The sequence below is a fragment of the Monoraphidium neglectum genome, assembly GCF_000611645.1.
Source record: "Monoraphidium neglectum strain SAG 48.87 unplaced genomic scaffold scaffold01569, whole genome shotgun sequence".
NCBI classification, from domain to species: domain Eukaryota; kingdom Viridiplantae; phylum Chlorophyta; class Chlorophyceae; order Sphaeropleales; family Selenastraceae; genus Monoraphidium; species Monoraphidium neglectum.
This window is the reverse complement of record NW_014012059.1, coordinates 2,966-13,151: the sequence shown is the minus strand read 5'-3', so window position 1 is coordinate 13,151 and position 10,186 is coordinate 2,966. Positions and strand designations below refer to the sequence as shown.

The following is a 10,186-nucleotide window of genomic DNA, read 5'->3' as shown; positions in this document are numbered from 1 at the left end:
GCGAGCGCCAGAGCGACGCGCGCAGCGCGTCCGCGGCGCTCAGCGCTGGCGTCAGCAGTCCGGCGCGCGCGCAGTCCGCGATCAGCCGCCCAAGCGCCTGCTGGTCCTGCAGTCCGGAGCCTCCCGCCGCGCGTGCGACGGCCGCGGCGCGCGCGGACGCGCCGAAGCGCATGTAAGCCGCGACGGCCGCGGCCGCGAGCGGCGGCGGCAGGCGCGGAGGGAAAAGCACGGGCTGCTGGCCGGCCCGCGCCGCGGCCTGGGCTGCGGCCGCCGCCCGGCCGCCGTGCCCGCGCTGGTCGCCATCACGCTGCTGCTTCTGCTGCTGCTGCTGCGCCTGCTGGTCTGCCGCCGCCGGCCCCTTTGCCGCCTGCGCGGCCAGGGCCATGGTCACAAGCTCAGAAATAGGGTAAGGGTCCTCCGTTCGCATGACTGCGGCGCCGAGCGCCCCGCCGCTCCCATCCCCGTCCGCCCGCCTCTCGCTCGGCCGCTGGCGGCCAAAGCGCCGGAGGTGCTCCAAAGACATGCCCCCGGGCCGCAATAGGCGCGACAGCAGCAGTGCGTCGACGTCCGCCACGCTGCTGCAGCGCCGCAGCAGCGGCAGCGCAGCCCGCGGAGAGATCAGCGGCGGCAGCAGCGGCGGCGGCGGCGGCGGGGCAGGGGCCGCCGCCACGGGCGCCGCGGCGCCGCCACCACCCTTCGCTTCCCGCTGCCGCCGCTGCGGGTCCTTCTGCTGCTGCTGCTGGTGCTGCTGCCGTCGGGGCGGCGCCCAGTCCTGGAGTTCATACAGAGCCTCCGCAACACTACCGTCCCCAAACAGCGCGCGCCCAACGTCCCCCGCGCCGCGCCGACGGCCGCCCGCGGCCGTGTGCACGTCGGCGTCTGTCCACCCGTCGCCGCCGCTGCCGCCCGCCAAGCCGGCTGCCCGCATGTCACACTCCACCGCCGCCTCCACATAGGCCCTGACCACACTCAGATTCATCGGCGCCGCCGCGGGCGCATCACCGGCGCTGGCGCTGCCGCCCCCACCCGCGCCCTCCGCGCCGTGCCGCGGCCCGAGGTGCCGCCACACCCCAGCCAACAGGTCGGCGTTCCCCGCGCGGCCGCAGGCGGTCAGCAGCAGGGCGAGGGTCGAGGGGGGGGGCCTGGCGCCCGGCATGAGGCAAGGGGACGAGGGGTCGCCGGTGTCATAGATGCGGGACGCGGCCGCGACCATCTGGTGTGTGTGTGGGGGGGGTGGCGTGTGCGTGTGTGTGTGTGTATGTGTGTATGTGTGTGTGGTTGTGGGAATCTGTGTGGGAGGGGGGTAACGATGCTCGTGGGTGGGTGGGCGGGCGGACAGTGCAAGGCATGTAGCGGCCCAATCAGGCGGGGCCCAAGCCGCCTGCACAGCGCCGAGCGGAAGGTGCATACAGACATCCACCCACACCGCCAAGCGTTGCATGCGCTGCAAGCGCTGCATGCGCTGCACGACACAGGTCAGCGTGGCAGCTGGTCTGCATGCTGGCCGCAACCCTGCTGACACACAGCAGCACAGGAGCGGGCCTCCAGGTTCAAAATAAACCAAAACGCACCTTTGACAGGTCGCCCTCTCGGTCGTACGCCTGCAGCACCGCGTGCACCGCCGACCGCGCCCGCCGAGGCGCCACCTGCCCGCGCTCGATCAGCAGCTCGACAAACGCCTGCGCGTGGCGCGCGCTGCCGCCGCGGCGCGGGTCGGCGAGGTGGCGGGCGGCGAGCAGGGCTGCATGGCCGGGTAGGCCGGGGCGGTCGGGGTGGGAGGACGCCCGCGCGCCTGGCGGGTGGAGCAGGTGGGGGCGCAGGGGCAGGGATGGAATGTTATGGGGGCGGGCAGGGTCCTGTGGGATGCTGGAAACAGGGGGCTTCGCAGCAGAACAGCGGCTGCAATCAACGCTGCCGCAAACCCGCCTTCGACTGCAGAGGGGCTTTCGTCCGCGCACCGCCGCGGAAGAGCCGCACACGCTCCCCACCTGCGCCGCCCCCGCCGCCGCGCCCGACAGAGGCCGCCTTGGCCTGCCACAGCTGGTCGTGCCGCGACAGCGCCGCCACCAGCTCCCCCACGCGCTGCCCCTGCGCGGCGGCCACCACTTCCGCCAGCCAACGCCGGGACGCCTCGCGGCGCGTGCTCCGCAGCTGCGACGGGCAGGGGGCGCGGCAGGGCCGTCTGCTGCGGCAACAGCCTTGGTTGAGGTTGCATTCCCTGGGTAGGGGTGGCGACATTTCACGCAAGCAGCTGCTCCGCGGTGCAGCACACTTTCCTCACGTCGACACGATGATGCCATTGCATTTCTGATCAACATCTGAAACACCGCGTTTGAGAGGGAGGTCCTGGCCCCAACTGCCGAGCATGGCGGCGCCGCAGCAAGCGCCTGGTGCCCCACCTCTGCGCGAGCCAGTTGCTCCTGGCTGCGCTGCGCCAGCCGCTGCTGCCGCTGCTGCTCGAGCTGCGCCGGGCTGGGGCCAACGGCTTTCCGCAGCTTCTTAATGAGGAGGGTGCGGCCGGGGAACACGGCTCCGAGCAGGGCTGCGGGACGGATGGGTGCAGGGGCGCGTGTGTGCGGCGGAGCCAGAAACACAGCTGGGACTGATGGAGGCGGCGCAAGCAGGGGTCGCTGGGGGCCAGGTGTTACAGCAACTGAGATAAGTGCTCACCAGGCCTCGCCTGCTGCATGCTCACAGCCACCGCGGCACCCGCCACGGCAGCGGAGGTGCTGAGCCCTGCCGCTGCTGCTGGCGGCGCTGCCGCTACACTGACGGCCGCTGTTCCATGACCGCCGCAGTGCTGCAGCAGCACAGCGGCCTTCACCGAGTGACGCATAGTCTGAACGCCACACCACGGGCGTGCTACCAAATTTCAGAGACTGGCTGCTGCCATCAAGCCGCGAGATCAGGGAGCAGGCATGACGGCGCGGTGTAGGGCGCGAAAAGCTCTTGATATGACGCTTTAGATCGGGCGCGATTTCTAAGTGAAGGGATAACCGCGGCCTGTAGGCACTTGGGTGATCTACTACGTTGAATCAATTCAATTGTGAAGTCGTCAACACACAGAGACTATGTAAAAAGAGTACAGTCCAGGTGCACGTAGCTTGCAGGTTCACATGTAGCAACGTATGATACAGCCGCTGCACAAGGCGGCACTGCTGGTGACGCCGCTCGGCGGTGCTGCACACAAACGCTTACCCCCACCGGCCACGCATCAATTGCCCTCAAATCCAAGTGTAAATACATATACGTACTTTTCCTGCACTTGAGAGCCACGACTGTCAAGTAGCGGCTTTTGTGTGGCTTGTCTGGGCTGTATCTGAGTGTCCACGACAGCTCTATTGTATAAACATATAAATTGCTCAGCGCTAGACCTGCAGGCGAGCTGGCGGCAGCCATGTTTTGTCATATGATTCTTGATATTGCAGTGATGCACTCCTCTGGCATGCTTGACACCTTGTCACCCCCACCTTTGCACGGCGCATCGCGCATGCACCCACCGGGACGGTGAACCCCAACGAGCGCACCTCGTAAGCCCATCCTGCCCTGCTCCATTGATTCACACCAGCAAATCCACAAACTGGCGTGCGGCAAATTCATTTTGCTTTGCCACCCTGGCGTGCCCCTACCTGACATGTGACGTTTCAACATAATTTGTACAGTGGCAGTCGCTCACCCTGTTTGGCCGTAAAACCTGCCCAGACGTGGTGCTCGATATGGAGCCACGATACCAGGCCCTGCCTGGTGAGACTCACAGCGCTGCTCGAGTCAAGGTGCCGCGCGCCTTTCGCCATCACACACGCGTGCACAGTCTGCGATAAATCTGATGTACTTTCAATACAATTGGCTGCAAACCTCTCTGATGTCAGCTGTTCTGAATTGCTTCGGACATCCCTGGCCCTGCTAGAAAGGACCCTGGTGCAGGAGGGTCAATACAAAGCAGCACAGCAGGGAAGGATCGTGCCTCACCAGTTGGGTGGAAGAGATAAGGGAAGGGGACGTTTGAGCTGTAGCTTCGTACATGCACCAAGACCCGCATTAGCCCTGTCCTGAAGTTTTTAAGCCGGTTTGCTTTCAATGGCAACGTATTTGCTCAACAGTCGTGCTGTTGCTGTCCCAGGCTATTGGGCCTCATTGGCTGGCCTCGACTGCATTTGCGGTGGGTCCCTCTTGCCAGAGGCGTGGCGTGGCAGCAGCTGTATGTGCTGGCGGCCTGCACACGCTGCATACGTATGTGATGTCGTGCGTGATGAATGGATGCCAGTGCACAGCGAGCTGATGAACGCGGGGACAGATGCGGCAAGCACGCAAGTCAGCGCATGGCCGTGACACGATGGCGCGATATGATCTCCTGCGCTGTGTGCGTGTGATTGAAGAAGAAACAACGTGCATGCACAGGATGACGCAAGCCACAGCACCATCACTTGATGCATTTAACTGAAATTTTTGTAGATGCAACATATTTGAGCTGGACCTGCACTTCTGGATCCAAGATATGCCATGACCACATTACGCAGGAAGACCCCTTGTACCTGTACACCCTGCAAGATGAGGAGCTGACCCGCAGCCTACGTAGAGCAGCGGGATGCAGCAGCACAACACAGCCACAAGGCGGACCAGACTAGACCGGCTGGCTTAAGGAGCGGTGCCATGCAATTGTCCAGTAGCATCTCTGGCAGCTAGCATGCGGTCTGTGCAATTTCAGAAATAGACGTGCGTTGGACAAACGCAGGGCCGCTGGCCGGCACCCACAGCAATTTGTGAGGTCCTGCCGATGGCGCACTGCTCGACGGTGCTGGTGGCCCTGGTGCAAGGAGAGGAGCTGCAAGCAGTAGAGAAGGCGGCGCGAGTGGAGGAATGTATGGGACGTGGGTTGATGAGGTTCAAAGCTCCAGCGGTAAGTACAAGCTATATGCGCGAGCTGTACTGTAGAAGGGCTGAGCAGCAGACAGCACATGTGCCTAGTGGCAGCAGCTGCCATGGCTGCGGCTGCGAAGGGACGGTGTCACTTTTGGCTGCATCACATTGAGCAACTTTGGCGAATTTGAGGTACGGATACACCACGTGGTTGACCTCGGTCTGACACGATCACTGATGGTCAAAATTATCCGTTTCCCATGAGGGGAGTAACAAACAGCAACATGAGTGCTCGTGAAAGCCACCCTGCGTGTGAAGCGAGGCACATCTCCAGCAATCGGGTCGCCAAGCAGATGTCAACGGGCCCTTGAACTCCAAAAAGTGATGAACAGACTCCAACTTTGGTGCCCTTTGTGGTTGATGCCGAATAGCTGCGAGTACATGCCACCAATTGCTTCGAGTAGGTTACCTGATTGTATCATACGCGTAGGGCACCCAGTCGAGGCTGCAACAGGTCGCGAGACGAAAGGTCGCGGTCTTGACGCGGGAGAGTCCAAATCATCGGAGCACATGTAGAGCGCACAATTCAATAAAGCTTGATATTCAAATACAGATGCCTAAACATCGTATTCTCATCAGCAGCAAAGGAGCCCGGACGGAATAGGCGCGCAGTTGTGATCTACAGCGAGGTCACAGGCAAGTTGAGGAGTGTGCTACAGTAGGAACTTGAATAATGCAACATAACGCTTTTGGAGCACGTCGCTCAGCTCCCGGTATCAAGGATTATCTCCATTTGACCGTATTCCAGCTGGGTGACCGGGAAACGAAGCTGGGTGCCAAGAAATTGCCCATGTGCATCACTTGTCCCCACCTGCCTCTGCAGATCCGCGAGGCCCGTCATCCAGCGACTGTCTGGCCCCGCCGTTATCAGGATGTCCATTATGTTTTCCGCGTGTGATGACTTTGTGAAGCGGCCGTCGACTCCTGCCCTGTCACGCAAACATCAAGGGATGAACCTCACTAGTCCCCAAACTTGCAGGTGGGACGTGTTGACCGGTGCGCAATTGGCCTCTGGATCGGGCTGCCTTCACTCCTGTATGAAAAGTCACCATATCACCAAGGCACGGCGTAAACTGCTTTCAGCATTTTAGCCCACAACATGTTTTCATCACCAGCACGTGCTCAAAGCACACCGTAGGCTGTCAGCCGCAGGGCTTTGTTTGAGCGCAGCTGATACGGCTCATGTGACTTTGGACTCAGCTGGCCTTTGCGGTTTTTGGCTATCTTGAGACACAAGAGCCACCCATCAGAAATGATCGTACAGGTGGTACTGTACCAGGGCTTGGTGATGCAAAGGTTGTGTGGCCAATTGAACTCACTCACACGCCAGTCAGCAGTGTACTACTGTACGCCATAATCTTTACTGAGCCACCTGCTCGTTCAAGCAAACAAGCGAGTGGATCGTCCGTCGTCTGCTGAAAGATGCGTGCAAGGGCAGGTTCACTTGCTGCAATGTCGAGACCTTGTCCCTTAAACATGCGGTTCGCACTGCAAGTTATAGGGCTGGGGGCCGCAGTATACAAAGCGGCGGTGCGTGCTTCAATCTTGGCGTGATGCAGTTGTCTGGGGGACAGGCTCGCGTTTCTCCATCTCCTGCACTCAGAAAGGTGAAGGGAGGGGGGGAGCGACTGCCGCCGACAGTTGAACAGTGGCTCCGCGGCGTGGAAAGGAGCGGTCTGCATTGAGCAACTCGGATATTCCTGAACTTACTGGCCGATCTTTGATGACAAAAAATGTCGCTTCCGCCGCCCCAAAGAGGCTCGGAACGAGCATGACTCTTCGGGCAGCAACGGCAGGATTCCTCGTCAGCACCCACGGCCCAACGCTGGAGGACATTCACGACGCTGGAGGACATTGTAGGATGACATTCACTTATACAACACACAGCAGAATTTTTTGTGAGCTTCTTTACGCATTTACAGCCTGGGTTGCTGCGCATTTTCCTTCCGTTCCGCCAGATCACTTCTCGTCGCAGCAATAATGCAGGCCCTTCAGGGCAGTTTCGGTACCTTGGCTTGCCCCCACCGGCCGCGTCGTGGACTGCTTGTGTGCCGGGCCAGCGCTAGTTCTGCCCCTGCCGTGTACACTCCCCCAAGCCAGCGTATCGGCGCCAATGAGCTGCAGGCGCTCTCTCGCCTGTCAAGCGTGGTTCCCGACACGTTGCTTTTGGAGACGCCGGTGCAGCTGAAGGCGGCGACCGTCTCTGCCCAGGTGAGTGTCGCCAGCCGCCTGTCGCCACCTCACCAGGCCTCCATTGGCCATGTTCGCATCCCTCCAATCTATGTTTTGCCGATAAACTTGCCACAGGTCTTGAAGGGAGTGTTGGCATCAGGCCAGCTAGGCCTGAAGCCCTTCATGGTGAGCAAGCTTGCCCTCCTGATCTGTCGAGCACTTCTTGCAACAGAGGTTGCATCATGTTCACCTGCCAGACCCCCAAAAACTCAGCGACCCCGAGCAGCCCGGCGTCGCGGATCTTACAGTGTCAGAACAGCCGCGTGGCGCTGAGTCGCCCCGCACCGGCCCCCCGCAACGCGGGCAGTGCGCGCCTCGCCTGACAACCCCCGCTCCAACGGCCACGTGCGGGCGCCCGACGCCGCGCCGCCCCGTCGCCGCCCCGCTGCGTCCCACTCCCTCCCCTTCTGCACCGAGCAGCACCCCAAACCCCTCCCTCCTGGTGCACCCCTCACCCCCTCTGCTTGCGCCATTCTTTCCGCGCAGAATGCCATCGAGAATTCGCTGACATACGACAAGTGCCTGCAGCTGCAGGGCGCGGAGCGCGCGTCATGCCAGCTGGACAAGGCTCTCGCAAACGTGGGTCGCCGTCACTTGCGCTGGCCGGGGTTTTACACATCACCCCAGGCCCCTTGAATGCGGCCACCAGCAGGCCCCAGGCCGCCTGTGCGAGCGCCGAAACGTGCGCGCCTACAACAGCCCCACCACCCGAGCGCAAGCACACACCCAAAGCAATGCACTTGCCTGTCGAGCCCCGCCGCCCCCGCCCCTTACGGTGAAAGCTCCCCTCCCCGCTCGTCCCCACCAGGTTGGCAGCATGCTGGCGCAGCAGGTGGAGGGGCGCGTGGCCACTGAGCTGGACCCGCGCCTCGCGCACGACAAGGGTGGGCGGCACGGGGGGATGCAGCTCGGCGGGCATGGGATCATGAGCGGCAATATGATAACAGTGCTGGTGGAGGGCGCCCCGCGGCAGAGGAGGCCGCGGCCCGGCGCTACGCGCGGCGGCAGGCGCAAGCGGCGCCAGCTGAGTGCGTGCGCCCCTTCCTTCCTACCTTCAACGCCGCTGGCCCTGCTTTCTGAGCAAACACCCCCCTCCTTTGACCCTCCACGCCGCCGCGTCGCTGCCGCATCGCGTGCGCCTCCCCCGCGCAACGCAGACGCGCTGGTGGCGAGGGCGCGGGGCATCCTGGCGTTGTACCAGGAGATGGGAGTGCCCCCCAGCAAGCTCATCTTCCGCGTGCCCGCCACGTGGGCGGGCATCCAGGCAGCGGCGGCGCTGGAGGCGGAGGGCACCGCCACGCAGGTCTTCCACATCTACAGGTGCGCGGCTCGGGCAGCTGCCGGGCGGCTTCCGGAGGGATTGCAAGGCCGGGCTGCGCTCGACGGCTTGGGGGCCGGGCGGTGCAGCTGGGAAGGCGCAGGTGGACGCGTCGGACAGGCCCGCGGCCAGCTGCTTGTGTTTCATGTGCTATGCGTGTTTTCGAGAAAGCAGCATGCCGTGAGTGTTTTGGTTTGGTCCCCTCGCTCTTGTCGCCGTTTTCATCCGCTCAACCTTGACACATATGCGTGTGGCCCCACACCCGGCCCTGCGCACGCAGCCTGATCCAGGGCATCGCGGCGGCGCAGGCTGGCGTGAGCGTCATCCAGCCCAACGTGGGGCGCACGCGCGACTGGTACAACAAGCACCCCGGCGTGATCAGGGACCCCCACGTGAGGCCCAGGCCCCTGTGGCCGCAGCGCTGACGGACGGCGGCGGCCTGCTGTGACGCGCAAACAAGCCGTCTCAAGGGCCAAAGGGGCTCCAGGCCTGGGGCGCCGCAGCGGCAGAGGCACAGGGCAGGGCAAGTTCGCCCCCGCAAACCATCTGTTTGGGCAATCTCAGTTCGGGCCGGCGTCTGCTGACGTTGCCCATCGCTTCGCCGCGCCATGACGTGCTGCGCGCGTCAACCCTGCCGGACCCTCGACTTGCCGCAGGGCCCGCGCGAGGACAGCGGGTTTGCCAGCCGCGTGGACCCCGGGCTGCAGCTGGTGCGGCGGCTGTACGGCTACGTCAACGCGCGGCACCCCAAGACGCAGGTCATGGCCTCCGGGATCCGCACCAAGGACGGTGGGTGGCCGGCGGCGGGGCAATTCAAAGACGCAATTGCCCGGCTGTGGTGCTGGGCTGGTCAGGCACTTGAACTATTCAGGGCGCGACTAAGTACGCTTCAAGGAATATTTGTTGCTGCCGGCGCACGACACGGGTCGCCTGGCGCGGGACTGCTGCCGGCCCGCCCGTCGGCACGTCACACGCCCCGTCACCCACCGCCACCCAACACACGCCTCGCCCCAACTGTTCCCTTGCAGACGCGCTGGCGCTGGCGGGCTGCGACTACCTGGTGCTGTCAGCACGAGTTATGGCCGACCTGGAGGCCAGCCCCACGCTGCAGGTGCGCGGGCGCGGCCCCGGCCGGCGGCGGGGCGGCCTTGCGGGGGCGACTGCGGAGCAGGGGGGCTGTCGAGCGGCGGGGGTGGGGTGGCAACAGCGCCACGGGCACAAATCGGCAGCTGACTGCGGTTGGTTGGGCTGGCGCTGCGTTTTGAGGCAGCGGCGCCTGCCCAGGCAGCTGCACGTCGCAAGGCCACCCCAACAGCGCTCTTCTGCTCTTGCGCACGTACTTGTGCGCACGCACGCACACACACATGCGTGCGCCCGCTGGTGCACACTATTGCAACACAACCGCCCGCCGTCCCCGCCCCGCCCCGTCCGCGCCCAGGGCTACAACTCCGGCCTCAAGGCCACCGCCTCCGCTGACGAGGACGAGGGCGTGCCGCGCGCGCTGGCGCCGGACACCCTGGGCGACGACGATGACGTGGCGCCGCTGGGGGCTGTGACTGAGGAGGCCTTTAACGACGGCCTGGGGCTGGCTGGCAGGGAGCTGCTGGACCAGGTGGGCATGTGTGTATGTGTGTGTGTGTGTGCACGTGTGTGTGTGTGTGTGTGCACGTGTGCACGTGTGTGTGTGTGTGTGTGTGTGTGTGTGTGTGTGTGTGTGTG

General features: G+C 63.8%; 2 protein-coding genes across 2 annotated transcripts in view; one reads left to right on the top strand and one right to left on the bottom strand.

The window, feature by feature from the left end:
• Window positions 1–39: 39 nt before the first annotated feature.
• Window positions 40–2,689, bottom strand: MNEG_8329 (hypothetical protein; the record flags this gene model as incomplete). The annotated part of the gene is made up of 6 exons (XM_014043199.1): window positions 40–45; window positions 140–1,213; window positions 1,572–1,792; window positions 1,959–2,151; window positions 2,400–2,542; window positions 2,671–2,689. 6 exons carry the CDS (start codon window positions 2,687–2,689, stop codon window positions 40–42), a joined length of 1,656 nt encoding a protein of 551 aa, XP_013898653.1.
• Window positions 2,690–6,393: 3,704 nt separating this feature from the next.
• The window catches only part of MNEG_8328 (transaldolase), a gene marked incomplete at both ends in the record, with an annotated part of 4,769 nt that continues 976 nt past the window's right edge, over window positions 6,394–10,186 (top strand). The window contains 10 exons of the mRNA XM_014043198.1: window positions 6,394–6,447; window positions 7,018–7,128; window positions 7,225–7,275; window positions 7,636–7,728; window positions 7,958–8,033; window positions 8,307–8,469; window positions 8,748–8,859; window positions 9,124–9,256; window positions 9,496–9,578; window positions 9,906–10,079. Coding sequence (XP_013898652.1) covers window positions 6,394–6,447; window positions 7,018–7,128; window positions 7,225–7,275; window positions 7,636–7,728; window positions 7,958–8,033; window positions 8,307–8,469; window positions 8,748–8,859; window positions 9,124–9,256; window positions 9,496–9,578; window positions 9,906–10,079 — 1,050 coding nt within the window. The remainder of the gene's footprint in view (window positions 6,448–7,017; window positions 7,129–7,224; window positions 7,276–7,635; window positions 7,729–7,957; window positions 8,034–8,306; window positions 8,470–8,747; window positions 8,860–9,123; window positions 9,257–9,495; window positions 9,579–9,905; window positions 10,080–10,186) is intronic.